The 21982-nt window shown below is 44.4% G+C and overlaps 1 protein-coding gene across 3 annotated transcripts; it reads right to left on the bottom strand.

Annotated features, from left to right (window-relative positions):
* Positions 1–6508: 6508 nt before the first annotated feature.
* On the bottom strand, positions 6509–14384 carry GLRX2 (glutaredoxin 2). 3 transcript variants are annotated; one of them, XM_065409428.1, is made up of 4 exons: positions 14318–14384; positions 12943–13006; positions 8139–8315; positions 6509–7441 (listed from the first exon to the last, which is right to left on the bottom strand). In XM_065409428.1, the coding sequence occupies exons 2-4, from the start codon at positions 13003–13005 to the stop codon at positions 7295–7297; spliced, it is 387 nt and encodes a 128-aa protein (XP_065265500.1). In that variant the 5' UTR covers position 13006; positions 14318–14384; the 3' UTR covers positions 6509–7294. The 3 variants fall into 3 exon arrangements, with proteins under 3 accessions (XP_065265500.1, XP_065265499.1, XP_065265501.1); XM_065409427.1 differs by lacking the exon at positions 14318–14384 and adding an exon at positions 13999–14066; XM_065409429.1 differs by lacking the exon at positions 14318–14384 and adding an exon at positions 13532–13552.
* Positions 14385–21982: the final 7598 nt, after the last annotated feature.

Genomic DNA, 21982 nt, shown 5'->3' with positions numbered 1-21982 from the left:
AAACCCCACAACAAGTTAGCCTACCAACTCCAAATTTGTTTCAATCTATTGGTGTTGACAAGGAGTGGCACTTTTCACTAGTTCTGAGTGAAATTATTTAGGGCTTGTCTATATGGGGAATTTGCCTGGAATAGCTATTCTGCAATAGCCATTCTGGAATAGTTCCTCATGTGGACACTTCTTCTGGAATAAAGGCTAGTCAACATGGGCAGTTATTCCAAAATAGCTATTCCTGATAAATTCTACACGTGAACACCCTTGTTCCACATTAGCTTGAACCATTGGATTAGTTCCGTTAGAACTGTTTCATAAGTAAATTTCTTATCCGTTCTATTCCCAAGCCCAAGGGAGGGAGAGGTGCCAGTTAATGATACCTACCTCCCACATGAGAAGTAAGGGTCTATCTGGGTCTGAGGAGAAGGAAGGGGAGCCACAAGGGGTAGGACCACCAGGGTTGTGCACTAGCCCCTCTACATAAGAACACAAGAATAGTCATAAAGAGTCAAACAAATGGTCTGTCTATCCCAGTATCCTGACAGTGGCCAATGCCAGATGCCTCAAAGGGAATGAACAGGGCAATCATTGGGTGATCCATCCCATCATTCAGTCCCAGCATCTGGCAGTCAGATACTTAGGGACACCCAGAGCATGGGGTTGCATCATTCACTATCTTGGCTAATAGACAGGGCCGCCCAGAGGATTCAGGGGGCCTGGGGTCTTTGGCGGCGGGGGGCCCCCGCTGCTGAATTGCTGCCGAAGACCCGGCGCTTTGGCAGCGGGTCCCGGGACAGAAGGACCCTCCGCCGCGGGTCTTCAAGGCACTTCGGCGGCGGGTCCCGGGGCGGAAGGACCCCCCGCCGCCGAATTGCCGCCGAAGTCCCGGAACAGAAGAATCTCCAGGGGCCCAGGCCCCATGAGAGTTTTCCGGGGCCCCCGGAGCAAGTGAAGGACCCCACTCCAGGGGCCCAAAAAACTCTCGTGAGGGCCCCTGCGGGGCCCGAGGCCTGGGGCAAATTGCCCCACTTGCCCCCCCCCCCCCGCCCGGGCGGCCCTGCTAATAGCCATTGATGGACCTATCCTTCATGAACTTATCTAAGTCTGTTTTGAATCCAGGTATAGTTTGCATCTTCACAACATCCCCTGGCAATAAGTTCCACAGGTTCACTACGTGTTGCATGAAGAAGTACTTCCCTTTGTTTGTTTTAAATCTGCTGCCTATTAATTTCATTGTGTGACACCTAGTTCTTGGGTTATGTGAAGGGGTAAATAACACTTTCTTATTCACTTTCTCCACACCATTCATGATTTTATAGACCTCTATCATATCCCCACTCCGTCATCTCTTTTCCAAGATGAGCAGTCCTAGTCCTTTTAATCTTTTCTCATATGGAAGCTCTTCCAGACCCTTAATAATTTTTGTTGCCCTTCTCTGTACCTTGTCCATTTCCAATATACCTTTTTAGATATGGGACGACCAAAATGGCATGCAGTATTCAAGGTTTGGGCGTACCATGGATGTTTATAGAGGCATTATGATATTTATTGTCTTATTATCTGTCCCTTTCCTAATGTTTCCTAATACTCTATTAGCTCTTTTAATTGCCACTGCCTATTGAGCTATCCACAATGACTCCAAGACCTTTCTTGAGGGATAACAGCTAATTTAGACCCCATTATTTTGAATGTGTAATGAATAGGGATTGTTTTCTAATATGCATTATTTTGCATTTAACAAAACTAAATTTCATCTCCCATTTTGTTCCCCAGTCAGCCAGTGTTATGAAATCCCCTTGTAACACTTTGCAATCTGCTTTGGACTTAACTATCTTGAGTAATTTTGTATAATCTGCAAACTTTGCCACCTTTACCCCTTTTTCCAGATCATTTATGAACATGTTGAACAGCACTGGTCCCAGTATAGATCCCTGGAGGACACTGTTATTTATCTGTCTCCATTCTGAAAACTGATCATTTATTCCTATCCTTTGTTTCCTGTTTCTTAATCAGTTACTGATCCATGAGGATCTTCCCTCTTATCCCATGATTGCTTAGTATACTTAAGAGCCTTTGTTGAAGGACAGTTTTTCAGAAAGCCTCTAGCAAAGTACACTATATCCACTGGATCCCCCTTGTCCACATGTTTGTTGACTCCATCCCTTCAAAGAATTCTAATAGATTGGTGAGGCATGATTTCCCTTTATAAAAGCCATGCTGACTCTTCCCCAAAAATCATGTTCATCCATGTGTCTGGTAATTTTGTTCTTTACTAATACTATAGATCCAATGAATTTGCCTGGTACTGAAACTGGCTTACTGGCCTGTAATTGCCAGGATTGCCTCTGGAGCCTTTTTAATTGGCATCATATTAGCTCTCTTCCAGTCATCTCATATGGAAGCTGATTTAAGTGATGGCTTACATACCACAATTAGTAGTTCTGCAATTTCATATTTGAGTTCCTTCATGTCGCAGCCCTACGCCCTGTCATGGCGTCAGGATGGCCAATTGCCGGTCAGAAGGTCACATCGGTGTCGTGTGCAGCACCTTGGTGCTGAGTGCAGTGCCTTGGTGTCGTGTGCAACACATTGGGGCCGTGTGACCATTCTCGAACCTTCCGCCTGGTCAATTGTAGGTCACATTGGTACCGTGTGCTACAATTCCAGCGGGCCGTGTGCATAAGCCTAGTGTGCCGTGTGCAGTGCCTGTTATGTAGAGGGCACCAGCTCGGAGCCTGGTTGGTGTAGGGGCGGAGAACCAATTAGATGCTAGCACGTGCAAGGGTCTTTGAACAAAACTATGTCTCTGGTCTAAATCAGCAGGAGTGTCCGCGTGTTAGCTGGAAGGCCTGATCACCCTTTCAGCCAGGATCTCCTCCGGATTTAGCTAGCTCGTGTCGTGTTCTTTTGGATTACATCTCGTCATGTCCCTGGTGTCTGTACTGCTGGTCAGCTGCGCCTGGAGTGTGGTATGCATGTATTAATTTTTGTAGACATTTTGTTGGTTAGGCCCTTTTTCTGTATTACTTGGTACCAAGTCTCTTGTACAGTGTATAGAAGGCAAATGGTTACAGTTTACTCAGTTTTATATACTTGTTCTGGTTTTTGGTAAATAGTTGGTTGTAAATTATCTGATTCCTTGTTGTTAACTGTATATAGCTTGTTTTATACTACTGCTTCCTTGTTGTAAGTGTAAATAGACTGTTTTATAGTGCTGCTCTGGTGACAGTTTTGGTTGGTTACTTGTTCCTTTTTCAATTGAGTTTGTATTGTATCATGTTAGCACATGATAAAAGTGCTCCTCCCCAGCCCAAGTTGTGATTTGTTCCCCATCAATAAACGGCCACCTGTTTTTGAATTACAATCTGCCTCCGTTTCCAATTTCCCTCCTCCACTCGAGTATTCGAACCTGTATTGATTTCGGACACTTCAGAACTCTTCGGTGAATATCATCCGATCTTGGTGATTTATTACTGTTTATCAATTTGTTCCAAAACCTCGTCCATTGACACCTCAATATAGAACAGTTCCTCAGATCTGTCACTTAAAAAGAATGACTCAGGTGTGGGAAGTTTCCCTCCCATCTTGGGCAGTGAAGACCAATGCAAAAAATTTATTTAGCTTCTCCACAATGGCCTTTTCTTTCTTGAGTGCTGCTTTAGCACCTTGATTGTCCAGTGGCCCCACTTATTGTTTGGCAGGCTTCCTGCTTCTGATGCACTTAAAAAAGATGATGATAGTTTGAGTCTTTTGCTAGTTGCTCTTCAAATTCAGAGAGAACATAAGACTGATCGGGGTGATGTTCCTGCTCAGACAGCTGCAAGAACCTACCCATTGCACATGCAGTTGGAGAGCTCAGGAGAAGCCTTAGCAGCACCAGAAGCTCTGTGGAGGATTGGAGAATTGATGCAAATGAAATAATGCCGGCTTTGTGAGGTACATCTTAGGTACAGGGTTTAGTAAGTTGTATGTGGCTACGTGCCTCCTTTTGATTTTCAGAGCTTAACTAAACATATAGGTAAGGTGGATATGTATCAACATAAGAAACTGGGAGAGAGGAAAAACTTGAATATAAAATTTTTGATTTAAAAAACACTGAAAGTTGTTGTTTTTTAAAAATGGAAATACACATTTAAGGTACGTACTTCCCCCTTCCCACAGACAACCTTAATCATGATCTTCAAAGAATAATAAAATGGTCGGGTTCTTTTTATGATATATAAAGGCAGGATTTTGTCACCAAAATTTTGCTTGATTTAGTTTAGCTTTAGTAATTCAGGGTGGGTCCATCCTCGTAGAATGTGTGATGACTGAAGAACATATGAAACATGAGATTGAGACTGGAAGTGGAGCATTTAAGAGGGGAAGGGATTTTGTCTGTTTAGAACTTTTGTTAAACCCTATTTAATTCCAGTGCTTAATTGACAGAGAAAAAAGGATGTTTTGGTTAAAAATCTGACATTGCCTTCAATTAAAGGCCTCCTAAAGTGGTAGGGAAAGCTTGTGGGGGTCAGAGCATCAATACTGTTTTACAACAAAGCCCAGGAAGGCGGAACTTGACACACCTAATTTTTTTTTTTTTAACTTTTTTATAAAGGCATCCTTTATGATTAACTGCTCCTCCCTCACATGCCAATTTAGCACCAAGCTTTAAGATAGCTAGCAAATATAAGACTATCTACGTAACAAGGCAGATATGCACGATAGTAGTAACCAAGGGAGGTTTAAAAAAAAATGCTGTCTTTCCTGCAACAGCTGTGCAGTTTTATACTAAGATGAAGCTTTAAGAGTATCTCAAGCTGTGCCTATTACGCTGCTGCAATATAACTGCTGGTGTATAAGATACTGGGATGAGTCTATCACACTGCAGCAGGGAAATGTTCAGAACCATACAGTTGAGGGGGAAGTGGGTTGACAAATGAAGAACTGAAAAGGAAAGGAATTAAGCATGGCAGAAATACGGTAGATTTACTCTAATTCGCTGTTACATAGTGCTTGTTACCCAAAGATCTCAAAGCACCTTATAGAGGAAACTAAATACAACTGTCCCTGTTTTACAGATGAGTTGAGAGGTGAAGTAATTGCCCCATGTCACACACTTAAGTGGCACAGCCAAAAATAAAGCAAGGGTGAGTCCCAGTTCGGTGTCTTATCCCAAGGACTGCATTGTGACTAACTGTTCAACTCAGAAAATTCCTTTTTGACCATCTATCTGCCCTTTTTTAATTAACTGCTGTTAACAGTATAGCATCTTATAGTGTTCTAGCTATTAGTATAGAATTTGCAATGTTTGACCTATAATATTGTGCATAGGGACTACATAACTTCCCAGGCTGTTTTTATTATTCATTTGCTCTGAAAGCCTCTCCTCTGCAAGTAAGTTTTGTTATGGCATAAAAGTTATGTGAGCCATGCATTTACCTGATTAGTGTGCACCGTTGAACTGCAGGAGCTCTAACAACCTAATGGTGGTGCCTTTACCATGCGTTGTTAGTATTAACACTAGTTAAATTACTGTATTTGCATTACTCCAACAGTTCCCTGCTAAAACTTAACTCATGACTTAAAACCTACTTGCAACTGATGAGTGAAGCTTTCCCTGGCACTTCAAGAAGCTAAACCATCTGTTTTTGGATTTTTTTAGAAGTTTCTAGCCCATATGACTGAGGTGAATTTGAATAAACTGAAGCAATGTTGTCTTCCTGACTAAAGACAGATTGTTTCAGTCCCTCTGGGACTGCTCAAAGATCTTCCAAGCAGCAAACAAAGTAATAGCTCTCTAGACAGTTGGCATGCTGGTACTCAGAATCTGGTGGGAGAGTGGAAGAATGACAAAAAGAATGACAAAAAAGTGAATTTCACACTACTGCTGGAAAAGCTAGGGGCAGCACATGTGGCACCTGAGCTGTTGTCTCAGGAACAGAGGTAGATCTCCCCAATCTTGCATGACGACTTTAAGTAGTAAGTAAATAATAGTGAGATATGTCAGGGTCTGAAAAAGTTAGGTGGAAAGCAACCCCCCCCCCCAAAAAAAAGAAAAGAAAAGAAAAAAAGCTGCTTATTTCAAAGTTAGACAAAGGAACTGTGAAGTCAGTATGTAACTTATATTTTTAAAAGTACATATGTATTGCATATAGACAATTGAACACAGATGGACATTTAACTTAAATCATATTTCTATATGAAATCTACTTACTATAGTTACATGTAACATTACAGTGCCTGAACGATTAGACAAAAGCTTTATTTACCTTATATACCTGTATATAGTCAGATTCACTATTACCATGTATGTTGGACCTTCACCACATTTAAAAACAACTAAACTACTAAAATGGGCAGGGGAGTCAGCAGCAGGTGTAGTACCTGAAACTACTTAACTACATTATTGAAACAGAACAGACTGGTTGTTAAGTGTCTCAAAGTGATTAGAACTTAGCGTGTTTAAAAAAGTTTCCAACTGTTACTTGAGAATATATACAGAACTGTAAGAAAAACTCAACTACTGTAGCTTACCATGATACTGCCTTTAATAACAGAACTTTTACATTTGCAGAAATGTAATTTAAAATCTCAGTAACTGCAGACTTCATATGAATAAAAGTGGTTCTTTTTAGTGTCTTCAGTGTACATAATTTGACAGAGATGAATTAATCTTTAGCACTGACGTGATTTTATAGGAAACACTAAATTGCACTGTCATCTTTTATTCCAACACAATGACAGTAAAATTAGCTAGAAAGTATAGCAAACCAATTCACATTACAATCAACAGGATACTACAAGGTTTTGAAGGTGATAAGCAGTGCAAGTTTTCACTAGTTGTATTTGTCATCTATTTCACAGACCCTCGTGTAGCACTTTTTAACATATTTAAAACATGTTGTCCTTTATGTCTCCAAAGCATGGTAACAAAAATATTAACTAATCCACACAAAGGCTCTGTGAGGTAGGTAATTGTTTTTACTTCCATTTTATGAACGGTGAAGCTGAGGCAGGGAGGGTTTAAGTATTGCCCAAGGCCGTAATGTCTGTGTTAGATAAATGATTTCAAATTGATGAATTATTCGCTTCAAACCCTAGTTAGTTTAGTAGACCATGCTGCACACGTAGGCCTAAATTTTCAAGTTTGGGTGCTTAACAATTGGCACCTAAATTCATAGTTAGGTCCCCAAATAAATGGCCTAATTTTAGACCTTGTGGGTTCTCAGCACCTCTGAAAGTCAGGCCATTTATTTAGAGGCCTAAAGATGGATTTTAGGTACCTAACATCTAGATTGGGGCACTTTTTTAACTAAGGCTAAGGTAGGCTACATGACAGATCAGAATTTTTTGCTGTTCTCATTTGACATTGATGAACTAATGGAAGCAGCTTGCCTTCCTGGTGAAGCTTTTGAGTATCTGTAGCACCTCCGATGAAAGCCCCATTAATAAACACTCTTGGAACCTGTTAAGTATATAAAAATTACATTAGTTATTTTGTTGGAGGTAGGCTAAAAAACAAGTGTGGTCATGCATGTTGCCGTACTGCCATATAAACTTAGGAATGGTATACTTTACATACTTGCTATTTGATGCACCATATTAGTGGACAGTCTTACATTTCCATAATAACTTTCTATAAAAGGGGTCTTGAGATGCTTTATATTAAACATAGGCATCACTGCACCTTCTCCTTAAAAGTAATATGTGTCATTTGCACATCGGTTTAGAACATGCAGTGAAAAAACACTTGATTCAAATGAAGTTACAGGCAATTGTTACAAAGGCAGAATGTAATTCCAAAAGGTGCCAGGATATGGGGCTAACACTTCTACCCATGCAAAAAGAGTCCCTGATGGATTTCAGTTTTGTGTCTTTGATGTGACCTTTGTTTAAAGTCTCATCTGAAAGACAGCAGGATCAGCAGTACAGTAACTATCATGACTCTGGAGTGGTACGTCAGCACCATGAGGAATGTGAGATACCTTACAGAAGCTTTGCTACAGCTTCCTCAAGCACCTTGTGTTTTACTTAGGAGCTCATATATAAGGTTCAACGCAGCTAGCATGCAAGATCTGATGAGGTCACAATTGGTGGGCTATTGCTTCAGTGAATTAGCCCTCCCTCTATTTTAGTTACTACGTCTGAAAAGATGTACTCACCGTCCTGCCACCAGTCATTTGATGAAGAATGTCTTGAAACTGGCTTCCATTTTCATACATGTCTAGTTCTATTGCTGTGTAATTTACATTCATATCCTGGAACAGTTTCTTTGCCATTTTGCAGTAGCCGCACGTTGTTTTAGAGAAAATCACTACACAGTTGTCCGAAATGGTTTCCTGTATTTTTTTTTAAAAAAGGTTGAGTCAATGTATTCTGCACACGGGTACTAATTAAATGAATTAATTTATCACATTCTTAAAGATAAAGTCTTAGACAAAAGCAATATGTTTTGTCTTTTCATTATGGTAACAAATTCCAAAAATTATAAGTAGGTGTTTCCAGTGAGGTCCCGCAAGGATTAGTTCTTGACCCTATGCTATTTAACATTTTTTATCAATGAGCTGGAAGAAAACAAAAGATCATTACTGATTAAGTTTGCAAGAGACACAAAGATTGGGGAAGTGGTAAATAATGAAGAGGATAGATCACTGTTAAAAAGTGACCATGATCACTCTGTAAGCTGGACACAAGCAATCAATATGTGTTTTGAAATGGCCAAATGTGAAGTTCATATCTTGAAACAAAGAATATAGGCTATACTTACAGTACAGGGGACTCTATCCTGGGAAGAAGAGAGTCTGAAAAGGATTGGGGGAAGGAGGGGTGTCATGGTGGTGGTGGATAATCAGCTCAACACAGGCTCCGAGTGAGACACTATGGCCAAAAGGGCTAATACAATTCTTGAATGTATAATCAGAGGAATAGCGAATAGGAGTAAAGGTGATATTTTGCCTCTGTAAGGCATACATTTTAACAGCGAGGGCAATTAACCACTGGAACAATTTATCAAGGGCTATGGTAGTTTCTCCATCACTGGATACCCTTCTAAAAGTTCAAACAAGAATTTAATTGAGGGACATTGTATAGCCTGTGTTATGCAGGAGATCATTCTAACTGTTCACAATGGCCCCTTCTGGCCTTATAACCCATGAAGCAGGACTGGCTGGGCAAGAAGACTAGTACAAGGAGCTGGAGGGGAAACTAGGACTGGCTGGACAAAGAGAGTTGTGGGGATGTATCATCCTTACGCCAACCTAATGGAAAGTTCCATGAGAAGGTAAGGGTCACGATGGGACACTTGCCAGGTAATAAATCATGGCCTTATGTAAGGCCCCCTGGTGGTCTAGGGATTATATAAGATGAGGTAAACAAGGTAATAAATCATGGCCTTATGTAAGGCCCGCTGGTGGTCTAGGGATTATATAAGATGAGGTAAACAAGGTAATAAATCATGGCCTTATGTAAGGCCCCCTGGTGGTCTAGGGATTATATAAGATGAGGCAAACAAGGTAATAAATCATGGCCTTATGTAAGGAATGGTTGAACCAATCGGTGTGGGGCTATACATGTGATAAACACATGATTCTCCTTCTTGTCCAATCGGTAGATGTGTGATTATAGCCTAATTGTGTTATGTAATGTTGAGAAAAACTAAAAAAGAAAGCTTGTAATAAACAGGATTCAGATTCAGCTTGCAACCACATTGGTTGTGTGCTTTATCCGCTCCGCATGGGACCCCACAAATGGTGACCCCGACGTGATTCGGCTTGGACATCAAGGCAGCCGACTGAAGCGTTCGGTGAGAAAAGGCGGAGGTGGCAGCCGCGGCAGGAGGTACCGGAGGATACCGGCTCCTGGTCGTCCGAGAGAGACGTTCGTGAGCTCACAGGCAGCCGACTGAAGTGTTCGGTGAGAAAAGGCGGAGGTGGCAGCCGCGGCAGGAGGTACCGGAGGATACCGGCTCCTGGTCGTCCGAGAGAGACGTTCGTGAGCTCACAGGTGAGCGGCTGCATTTGATAAAATGGGCTCTGCTTTGTCTGCAGAGGAGGAGACGGTGCATGATTTTTTATTACGCATCGCTGAAAAGCGGGGAGAGAAGCTTCCCTCTGACGCGTTGTCCCGTTTGCTGAAATGGGGACAAAGACGCGGGTTTTTTGTTACACCAAATACTGTCTTTGATAAGGCAGTCTGGGAGAGTCTAGGCTCTGACCTCTGGGAGTCGGTCTCTCACGGCAACAAGGAGGCCGTGTCATTGAGCCAAATATGGTGCAAATCTAAGAAACTGATAGAGACGCTTGCGGCAGAAGCCGAGGTCCAGTCAGCCATTAATGACCTCTCTTGGCCAAAAGAGGAGCCGCCTTGTGTGTTGTCGGTGGGAGCCCGTGAGTTCTTTGGGGGTGAGGACACTATCATACCACTCATCCCCAGTGCACCCGAAGTTGATTCTAGTACCGTCCCGTTACCGGACGACCCCGCGGATAGAATGGGGGTTCGAGCCCAGAAGGGGATAAGTCACAAGAATTTCTGGCGGAAATGTACAAACAGGGCCTTCAGCTACAGGACATGCTGAATCAGTTGTCCCATTTGGCCGGTGAGAGCCATCCCCCGCAGTCCCACACATTGCGAGCCCTGAACCAGCCCGGCTTTCCTTTCACCAATAATGTTTGTACCCCAGAGTTCCGGGCGGAGTTCCAGGGGCAGGGTGAGCAGTTGCGGAATAGGTTGGAAAAAATGGCGGAACCGGGCTTATCTAGCTTTGAAAGGACATATAGGAAAAAAACACCGGATAAGATCAGTCCGGCGGATGATGTAGCTACCCCCTGTCCTCGTTGTGGTTTGTGGGGCTGCGCGATTGGGTGCACCGGACGGGATAACGTGTCCACGCACCGGCCACTGGATGTCACCAACCCGTTTGCCCCGAAGCCTCCGGCATACTCATCCGATGTTTCCACCGATGCGGGTCCCCGGTGGGTTCCAGCGAAGTGGGTCCGGCCGTGGCTCAAGACACGAATTGCTGAGGAGCCCGACGCCGCCACGCAGGAGCCGGACGACGACCCCGCGACACCGGACCTGCACTTGTTGTTTGTCACAGCCTAGACGCCTGATAATGCTGTACTTCTATTTGTTCGGACTCCTTATTATAGGAGCAGGGGTCTTTGTATGTCCAAACTCTGTACCTTTTGTTAACCCACGACAAAATGTTTGGGTCACCTGGGCGAACCAGACTGGCCAAGAAGCCTTTTTTGCTTGTCCATGGCCACCCCATCGGAACCCTTTAGAAAATGTCTTATTGGCTATCCTTATTTACACCCCGATGGTTTTCGTGGGTATTTTAATACCTTATTTAAGAAAAAGGGGGGAGGTGTGGGGATGTATCATCCTTACGCCAACCTAATGGAAAGTTCCATGAGAAGGTAAGGGTCATGATGGGACACTTGCCAGGTAATAAATCATGGCCTTATGTAAGGCCCCCTGGTGGTCTAGGGATTATATAAGATGAGGTAAACAAGGTAATAAATCATGGCCTTATGTAAGGCCCCCTGGTGGTCTAGGGATTATATAAGATGAGGCAAACAAGGTAATAAATCATGGCCTTATGTAAGGAACGGTTGACCCAATCGGTGTGGGGCTATACATGTGATAAACACATGATTCTCCTTCTTGTCCAATCGGTAGATGTGTGATTATAGCCTAATTGTGTTATGTAATGTTGAGAAAAACTATAAAAGAAAGCTTGTAATAAACAGGATTCAGATTCAGCTTGCAACCACATTGGTCGTGTGCTTTATCCGCTCCGCATGGGACCCCACAGAGAGTGGGATTTGGATGAGAAGCCGGAGGAGTGGAGACTGGGTAGGGGAGAAGAAAGGGACTGGGATGAGAAGCCAGGAGTGTGGAAGAGAAAGGACTGGCACAGGGACAAGCTGTAGAGGATGGGTGAGAAGGGGCCCCCACTTGAGCGGGGTAATGGACAGAAGCGTTTGGGACCACTAAAGCGCACTCTCCTCCAAAACACACTCAAAAGTTAGAGGGACAGGCTACCTTAATACTGACGTTTCCTGACTTGAGTTCTTGATTTTGTAACCTTAATAATGTACTTTTAACATAATGTGTGTGTGTAATTTTATATTGTTTGGGTGATAAAATGCAAGGGTGGTCCAAGGAAAACACCTCTAAAGAGATTTGAAGACAGACCATGGACAAGGCATGATAAACCCCAGGGAACAGGACACTGTAGGGGGCTGGAATGATAGGATGGACCTTTCCAAGAATCCCCAAAAGTATAACAGAGCTGTGGGTAACATGGCTGTGATAAGTCACCTAAAGGTAAAAATGATGCAGGTCTGACAGGCTTTGTAGTCAAAAGATGAATGTGGAAAAAAGGATAAAGTTCTTTCTAGAAATGTAAAACTATTACACCTCTACCTGGATATAACGCTGTCCTCGGGAGCCAAAAAATCTTACCGCGTTATAGGTGAAACCACATTATATTGAACTTGCTTTGATCCACCAGAGTGCGCAGACCCACCCCCCCCGGAGCACTGCTTTACCGTGTTATATCCGAATTCGTGTTATATCGGGTCACGTTATATCGAGGTAGCGGTGTACTTTACTGGAGCTAAACCTGAGATATTTTCTAGCTCTCATTGCTTAATTAATTGGTTTCATGGGATTTAACCCCTCCCCTCCTCCAAGACATTATCATTTAATAATGACACCAGTGGTGAACGTAACTGATTTAAACGGGACACTGTGAAAGTATAAGGGTCATGGATTAGATTGCAGAACTGGAGTTCAAAAGTATAATACATTATTTACTGGACTAAGTTTACAGATCAGATTCTGTAGCCTGATGTAATAAAAAAGCAATCCTTGTACCAATTAGAAAAAAAAAAAAGGATCCCTTTTTCAAAGGCTAGAAATAATAATTCTTTCTGAATAATAAATGACCCCTTTATTTACCTGGATCTTGTTCACAGTAGCAGCATTAGACAATCCCATTGAAGTAGATGGACTATTTCCCATTCTAAAAATAAAAAAGTTAGATAGATAGACCTATAAAACCTCTTTTTGAAAAACTGTCACTCATTTTTATGGTTCTCAAGTTATTTTAAATATGATACTAAGGCTTTCTATCAAAACAACTTCACTACCCCCACCCCATTTTTTACCTATCTGCAAAGTGCCCAGAACAGAGACAGCTTGACTCAGTCTATCCATATATCAGAAACCCACTGGTATCCCACGATTTTGTCTCTGCAGGCTTTGGCATTGCACAGCAGTCATTACTTTGAACTGAATTACAGAAACATTACTTTTTAAAATGCCATCTAACAAAGGGATTATCTACATCAGAATGCTTTGCTTCTTTAATTATGCTGGTGTAACTGAAGCGGCAAACCCACCCTAGCCAGGATTCAGTTGCAGTGGTCCAAAGGTACCTGCACTGGTATAGCTTATTCTCGTTTGCCTGCTAGAGTTTACAGGGGTGTAACTTTATCCTTAAGACAACAACAACCACACTCGATCTCCCTCCCACAGTTTACTATACCAGTGTAACTCTTCCAGTCCTAGGGGACCAGACCGGTAATGGTATGGAGGGGATGTGTCTCTGTCCCCCGTTTGCCTTGGGCTCGGCTGATGCATCTGCCCGGATGCGGCGGTGCCGCTAAGAGCTGTGAGGCAGGCAGACCCCGTGGGGGATCGGCTGCCGGCGGCTAGCAGGCTCAGCCGGCTTGGCTCGCTCCCTGCCGGGCTAGGAGTGCCCAGCACCAGGGGAGCAGATCCTGAGCGGGGCTCGGCCCCAGCGCCCTGCCCCGATGGGCGGCGAGGCTGGGCGCGGTCCGCACCCCTGCTCGGCGGCGACACGGGGTCGGTGACAGTGGGGCAGCCCCGCAGCGGCCACGGAACAAGCGGGCGACCCCACCGGGGGGAGAGGCCGAGGCAGGCAGGGCCAGAACCGCCCGCCCTTCCCCGGAGCCCCAGGTGGGTGCAAAGTCCCGACCCCGCCGCACGGACCTGAGCCGGCTGCCGGCGGCGCGCAGGGCTCCCCGCAAGGCCACCATGGGCTCGCCGGGCCGGGGGAGGAGCCCGGCCACCTCCTGCGCGAGCTGGGCTGCCCGCCACGCTGCCTGCCCGCGTCTCGCGCGACCCCCGTCGCCGCGTCCCTCGCGGCCTCCTCCCTCCCCGGAGCCTAGGGACCGCCCCGCCCCCAGCGCTGGCCCGGGAGAGCAGTCCCTGCTCCGCTCCCGGCAGCCATTTGTTGGTCTCACCCAACCGCCTTCATCCACAACCCGACCCCACCCCACCCCCATGCCCCCCTCCGCAGCCATGGTACCTGAGCCGCCTTCTGCTACTGCATTAAGCGATGGGCGGCACATCTGTCAACCGGTGGTTGCGTGCTCCTGTCCCCTGGGGGAGAGATGGGCACAGTGCAGTAGCTTGTTTTGGGAGAGGCCAGTTAGGTGTAAACGCCACATTCTTATGTATTGGTGTCAGAGAAGGCAAGGTCAAAGAAACGCCTTGGCACAGGGAGCAGAAGGTGGTGAGGTTTGTGATGGTTCTTGGGTGAGTTTATGCCAGCAATGCCCCTCTGCCATGTACATTGGCCAAACTGGACAGTCTAGGCAAAACAATAAATGGACACAAATCAGACATCAAGAATTGTAAGATTCAAAAACCAGAAGGAGAGCACTTCAGTCTCCCTGGACACTCAATAACAGACTTAAAAGTAAAAACGAAGAGTACTTGTGGCACCTTAGAGACTGACAAATTTATTTGGGCATAAGCTTTCGTGGGCTAGAACCCACTTCATCAGACGCATGCAGAGGAAAATACAGTAGGAAGATATATATATAGTACATGAAAAGATGGGGGTTGCCTTACTAATTCTAACGAGACAATTCAATTACAGTGGGCTATTATCAACAGGAGGAAAAATCACTTTTGTAGTGGTAACCAGAGTGGCCCATTTCAAACAGTAGACAAGAAGGTGTGAGTAACAGTAGGGGGAAATTAGCATGGGGAAATTAGTTTTTATTTCTTGTAATGACCCATCCACTCCCAGTCTTTGTTCAGGCCTAATTTGATGATGTCCAGTTTGCAAATTAATTCCAGTTCTGCAGTTTCTCGTTGGAGTCTGTTTTTGAAGTTTTTGTTGTTGAAGAATTGACACTTTTAGGTCTGTTATTGAGTGTCCAGGGAGGTTGAAGTGTTAAAAGTGGCAATTTTTCAACAAAAAAAGTCAAAAACAGACTTCAATGAGAAACTGCAGAACTGGAATTAATTTGCAAATTAGGACACCATCAAATTAGGCCTGAATAAAGACTGGGAGTAGATGGGTCACTACAAAAAGTAATCTTCCCTCTGTTGATACTCACACCTTCTTGTCAACTGTTGGAAATGGGCGATGTCCACTCTGATTGCATTGGCCTCATTAACACTACAAAAGTAATTTCCCACTCTGTTGATATTCACCCCTTCTTGTCAACTGTTGAGAATAGGCCACTTCCACCTTAATTGAATTGGCCTCATTAGCACTGACCCCCCCCCCCACACTTGGTAAGGCAACTCCCATCTTTTCATGTGCTGTAATATATATACTGCTTACTGTATTTTTCACTCCATGCATCTGATGAAGTGGGTTTTAGCTCACGAAAGCTTATGCCCAAATAAATTTGTTAGTCTCTAAGGTGACACAAGGACTCCTCGTTGTTTTTGCTGATACAGACTAATACACCTACCACACTGAAACCAGTCTTAGGGTTGGTTTACACTACACAGCTAGGTCCACATAAGGCAGCTTACCTCGACCTAATTATGTCTTCATTACAGCCTTCCTCCCGCCACTACAGTAGTAAGTGCCTACTACACCAACATAATAGCTCCACCGCCACCAGAGGCATTAGGCTTATATCCCTGTAGTTAGGTGTATCACTGCAGACACTGCATCCCTTTCATTGGCTGTTGGCTGTTTTGTTAATTTCAGGGCAGGAGCCCTGAAATTGACAAGAAAGCCAGAAAACTAGAGCCCAGCTGCCCCCCCTGCTCCCCTGGGAGCCAGGGTAAGAAGCCCACACAGCTTCTCCCCACCCTTCCCCACTTCCAGCTAGGACCAAGCGCAAGAAGCTGGGCAGGGGGACTGAGAAGCCAGGGCAGCTGGAGCCCACTCCCCAAGGCGAGAAGCCCCAGGCGGCTTCCCCTGGCTCCTAGCGGGGAATGGGGAGGGGAGAAGCCCCGGGGGAAGGCTCCTGGCAGGGAATGGGGAGAGGAGAAGTCCTGGCTGCGCAGCTCCTGGCCAGGAACAGGGAGCAGAGGGAGGAGGCAGCCTCCCAGGAGCCCAGGAGGCAGCCGGGCTCCTGGCAGGGAGCTGCCAGCAGAGCCAAGAGATCTCTCAGCACCTTGCACTGCCCCTCTTAGGTTGGTGGAAGCATTCCCTGTGAGAGCGCATACCACCGACCCAAGGAGGGTAGTGTGAACATACACCACCACAGTCATTATTGTGGTGACTGTAAACTGGCCTAATATAGGTCGACTCAAGTTTCTAGTATAGACATAGCCTGAGGCTGGTAAAGTTCTGTTTCTTGCATGATGACGTTTTACCCATGTTATTTATAAAGAGTTCCATTGTGCCACAAGAGAAAGTTGTCAGCACTCTTCTCCCTGGAGCTGAAGGGGTCTTTTAGATATTCTGGGCTCAGGCCATGTCGTGCCTTGAAGATCAGGCCTTGAACTTTATTTGGTATTCTATGGGAAGCCAATTTAGAGAGGAGAGGTATGAGGTGCTTGCAGCAGCCTATCTTGCTGAGGAGACATGGTGCAGTGGTGTATACTAGTTGGAGTTTCCTGAGTGCTGAAGACTTCATGTCCAGGTTTATCACATTGCTGTAGTTCAGCTGAGAGGTGATGAAGGCATGAATAACTGAGGCCAGGTCATCGTTGACCAACATGGGATGGCATCTTCTAGCCAATTGGAGATGATAGAATGAGTCACTCTCAGATACTTCTGTGTGAGAGCTTAGCATCAGCAAGGAATCCAGACTGAATTGAGCAATTTTGGGTGTGTACCTTCAGCCAAAGGATTCTGCATGGTGTCTGCAGACTTTTCAAAGGGCTTTCCTCTGGCCACCAGCATCATCTCTTTTTTGCTCAGGTTCAGCTAAACTTCTCTCAGCTGTTCATCCATGAGCCGATCTCATCCGAGCACTGGGCCAGCTTGATGGCAGTGGTGTGGTCATAAATGGTGAAGGATAGGTAGTGTCATCTGCCTATTGGTGGCACTTGAGTTCATGTTGTCTGACCAGTTTGTCTTTGTTTTAGAATCCCCAGGTCACACAGGTCAATTTCAGAGCTGAGAAAAGAAGCCAAGAGTACTGCTTCCTATTCCTGCCAGCCAACCACTGGGAAACACTAGAGCAGTTTGCTCATACCTCTCCTTTGTCAGCTCTCCATCTCATTTTAAATCTCCATTGCAAAGTAAACTTTTATCCTTTGTAGTTTCTTTCTTGCTCTTCTATTACTTATCTGTGTAATTGTATTACAATGCAACTTCAAATATACAAACAAAATCTTCCTGTTATATGAAACAGTCATGAAAAATCCATACATTACCTGAATCCTCAATTATCTGAACATATTCAATATTCCTCATGACATTTGGATAATCAAGGTTGTACAATATTTATCTCTGAAAAGCATTTTAAGATACAGTCTGTATGAAAGAGGCTACAGAAAATAAAACTTCATTGTATTGCACATTTCCCTGTGGCCACAGCAGTTTCCTGGGCAGTGGGGGGAAGGAAAGCATCAACCCCTCTCCTTCCTCCCTGTTGCTCCTGCATGCACCGCCTCTCTGGAGACACAGGTGGGACACACAACGCTTAAGGAACAAGGTGAGGAGGCGAGGGGCGGATGAAGAGGTGGGCCACGAGGTGAGCGGCAGGTGGGGGAGGGGGCGAGGAAGTGAGCGGTGGGCGCGGGAGTAAGGAGATGAGTGGCGAGCCAGCAGCAGAGGAGTGGGGGGATCTGGTGGTGAGCGGGGTGGGGAGTGAGGAGGCGAGCGAGGTGGGGAGTGAGGAGGTGAGCGATGGGCAGACGGTGGGGTGAGGAGGCGAGTGGCAGGGAGGGCTGGTGAGGAGGAAAAAGTGTCAGTGCGGCCACCAGCAAGAGTTGGTGGCTGCACTCTGAGGCCACCAAAAATTTTGTTGCAAGAACCCCTAGTGGCCTATATAGAGGTCTCTAGAGACAGTGGACTTTGATATGTCTTTGGGGTATTATATTTGGGATTATATAATATACCAATTAAGCAAATGTTTTTAATAATGTTGAATGAAACATTCAACATCATATTCTCTAAATCTTAACATGTTTTTCTTTGTTTTAGAATCCCAAGTATTGTGCAATTATACAAGCTATAAGGTGCTGTTCTGCAATATACACATGCCTCATCTATGTCATAAAGTGTCCTTCAGCATACTAGTACTGGAATGTTGGAGATCCCTGGCCAAATGTCCCATTGGATAGCTATACTTATAGGCCCTCTGAGCCTGCCAGTCAGGTTCTATACTAGGAACCCATTAGTCCAGCAGAGCTACTAGCAGCCTCCCTTTTGAAGCTGGTAAGGAATGCTCTATTCAATATCAGTCTCAGCAAACTGTCTAATGATTCTAGTTTTTTCCCCAAATGATAGCTGAAAGGTAAGAATTGAATAATGGGTATTATTTAGTTCTTACTTTCCAATAACAACTTATTATTAACAAATTAATAATCTTTTCCGACAGGCTAATGTTTATTATGTATTACAAAAATAGTACAAGCATTATCAATTCGATATTTGGTAATTATGAGAATTGGAAGTAATGGGTCAACTGGAAGTACTGACACATGATGTACCAAACTGTTTTTGCAACTTTTTGCAACTTTATACTGATTTTACAACACGAACATAACATGCTAGACCAGGGGTCGGCAACGTTTGGCACGTGGCTCGCCAGGGTAAGCACCCTGGCGGGCCGGGCCAGTTTATTTACCTGGTGACGCGGCAGGTTCGGCCGATCACGGCCCCCACTGGCCGCGGTTCGCTGTCCCGGGCCAATGGGGGCGGCGGGAAGCCGCGGCCAGCACATCCCTCGCCCGCGCTGCTTCTTGCTGCCCCCATTGGCCCGGGACAGCGAACCGCGGCCAGTGGGGACCGTGATCGGCCGAACCTGCCGCGTCAGCAGGTAAATAAACTGGCCCGGCCCGCCAGGGTGCTTACCCTGGCGAGCCACGTGCCAAACGTTGCCGACCCCTGTGCTAGACTATACAACTACATATCAGAAAATACAGTTTCAGCAACATAATACTATATTCAATACATTTTGATATTGGTACAATACTAATATGCTTTCTCATTTCAGATAACTCCCTTCACGTTTGAAAAGAGAATTGGTAAATATACGCGCAAGAAGAGGCTGCAGTTTGCTTTTTTATCTTCATTTATCACTTGCTAAGAATATCTTTGTGATGTTGAAATTCTTGTGCTCATGTATGTGCTATAAAGATATCAAAATTGCAAAACATATTCTTTTATTGGCTGTTACCCCAACTTGCCAGTGGTAACATTTTATCTACAAGAGCTAAACAAAGGAATAAAAATACTGGCATTCATGCAAAGCAGGAGGAAAAAAATAAAGAGAGAGCTATGACTAAAAAAAGCCAGAAGTTTTCAGGTGTTTAATCCATTTAATATTGAAGATATTCTAGTCCAGTTGTGATGAAGCTGGTAAGAATGAGGTATCCAGGAGCACATGAAAATAGCCCTGTATCTCTGAGCTCTGTCAACAGATCTTAACTAAAGAAAGCTGTCTAAGCTGATGACATATATTTTGATTTCAGTGTAACACAAATAAATCAACAAAACAAATTGCATAATCTATTTATAACCTCCATGATTTATAATTTTGATTTACGATATGTCAACATGAAAGAGAAAAACACTGTACAGTAAATTTTCTTTCAGCCATGTATTATGGTTGACTACTTACTGTGGCAGGCATTGCTCACCTATCAACAGACTGAGGGATTACTAAAGTGAATACCATATATACTCATTCATAAACTGAATTTTTTTGGTTAAAAAGTGAAGCATCAAAGAGCGGGAGTCAGCTTATCAGCAGGTCTACACCAAAAGTTGATGATTTTAAGCTCTATTGAATTATTGAATTGAATATCTAATACATTGTCATTGTAGATCAGGGGTCAGCAAACTTTGGCTCCCGGCCCGTAAGGGTAAGCCGCTAGCGGGCTGGGACGTTTTGTTTACCTGGAGTGTTCGCAGGCACGAAGCCCCGCAGCTCCCACTGGCCACAGTTCACCATTCCCAGCCAATGGGAGCTGCGGGAAGTGGCGGCCAGCACGTATCTCAGCCCACGCTGCTTCCCACAGCTCCCATTGGCTGGGAACGGCAAACCCCGGCCCCTGGGAGCTGAGGGCCTCCGTGCCTGTGGATGCTCCGGGTAAACAAAACGTCCTGGCCCGCCAGCGACTTACCCTGATGGGCCAGGAGCCAAAGTTTGCCGACCCCTGCTATATTTTAAAAGTTGGCATCACAAGAAACACTCAAAAGTTTTGCTAAAATTATTTTAATGTAATCTAACAAAAAACCTGTTGTTCTTATAATAATAACTGAACAAATATGTATTCACCTTCAAAATTACAGTCAATGTTTTAAATATCTATTTACTGATTTTAACGTCTCATATTGACCTAAGGTACTTATTTAAAAATCTTAAAGTCCTTCAAAGTCCGAATCAGTCTCTGATTCACCAAACAGTTCATTAAACTCGGCTTCAGTCACAGCTGCACCTGCATTGTCATTGTAGATGTCGGCAGTGTCATCTTCAGACTCAGATTCCTTCTCATCATCAGCCTCTGTTGTGTCATCATCAAATATGGCATCGTCTTCTGACCGAGCGCATTGCTGATACAGCATTTCCAAAATGATTTTTCTATCGTTTCTGAGGGAAAGGACTCCCACACGTCCCTGACCTACTGGGCAACCAGATTGATTTCAGGCTTCATAAGATTCCCGCCTTTTATCAACTTTGCCATGCCTGAGCACATCCATTCAGACCACATTTTGTGTAGCGTGTCTTTAAAGGGTTTGTTCAGGCAGACATCAAGCGGTTGTAGAACTGAAGTTAAGCCTCCAGGTATTACAGCCAAAGTAGTTTTCATTTTTTTGGCCACATTTTTCACCTCATCCATCTTGTGTGCCCTGAACATGTCCCAAACGAGCATAGCAGGTTTCTTGAAAAGTGCTCCTGGTCTCTTATTCCACATTTTTCCAGCCATTCAATAGTCCCACTTTCATCCATCCATCCCTTTTTGTGTGCACATACGATGACACCAGCAGGAAATTTCATGTTTTTAGGCAAGGTTTTTCTTTTAAAAATAACAACAGGAGGGAGCTTTGATCCATTGGCCAAACACGATAAAACCACCCTGTCATAACTATAAAGGGAAGGGTAACAACCCTCCTGTGTACAATACTATAAAATCCCTCCTGGCCAGAGACACCAAAATCCTTTTACCTGTAAAGGGTTAAGAAGCTCAGGTAACCTGACTGACACCTGACCCAAAGGACCAATAAGGGGACAAGATACTTTCAGATCTTGAGGGGGGAAGGCATTTGTTTGTGCTCTTTGTTTTGGGGGTTGTTCGCTCTTGGGACTAAGAGGGACCGGACATCAATCCATGCTCTCCAAATCTTTCTGAACAAGTCTCTCATATTTCAAACTTGTAAGTAACAGCCAGGCAAGGCATGTTAGGTTTATCTTTGTTTTCTCAACTTGTAAATGTTCCTTTTGCTAGAGGGGTTACCTCTGTTTGGTGTAACTTTGAACCTAAGGCTAGAGGGGGTTCCTCTGGGCTCTTTGAATCTGATTACCCTGTAAAGTTATTTTCCATCCTGATTTTAAAGAGATGATTTTTACCTTTCTTTCTTTACTTAAAATCCTTCTTT

This window comes from Emys orbicularis, chromosome 8 (assembly GCF_028017835.1).
Source record: "Emys orbicularis isolate rEmyOrb1 chromosome 8, rEmyOrb1.hap1, whole genome shotgun sequence".
Classification (NCBI taxonomy): Eukaryota; Metazoa; Chordata; order Testudines; family Emydidae; genus Emys; species Emys orbicularis.
The sequence above is the reverse complement of the archived record's forward strand: the minus strand, read 5'-3'. Positions and strand labels throughout refer to the sequence as shown.

Coding starts and splice junctions, on each gene's coding strand:
- GLRX2 (XM_065409427.1), bottom strand. CDS start 14,045: ATGGTGGCCTTGCGGGGAGCCCTGCGCGCCGCCGGCAGCCGGCTCAG. Junction 8,316..12,942: donor CTACTGTGAACAAGATCCAG/GTAAATAAAGGG, acceptor AAAAAAATACAG/GAAACCATTTCGGACAACTG. Junction 7,442..8,138: donor AAATGACTGGTGGCAGGACG/GTGAGTACATCT, acceptor TATACTTAACAG/GTTCCAAGAGTGTTTATTAA.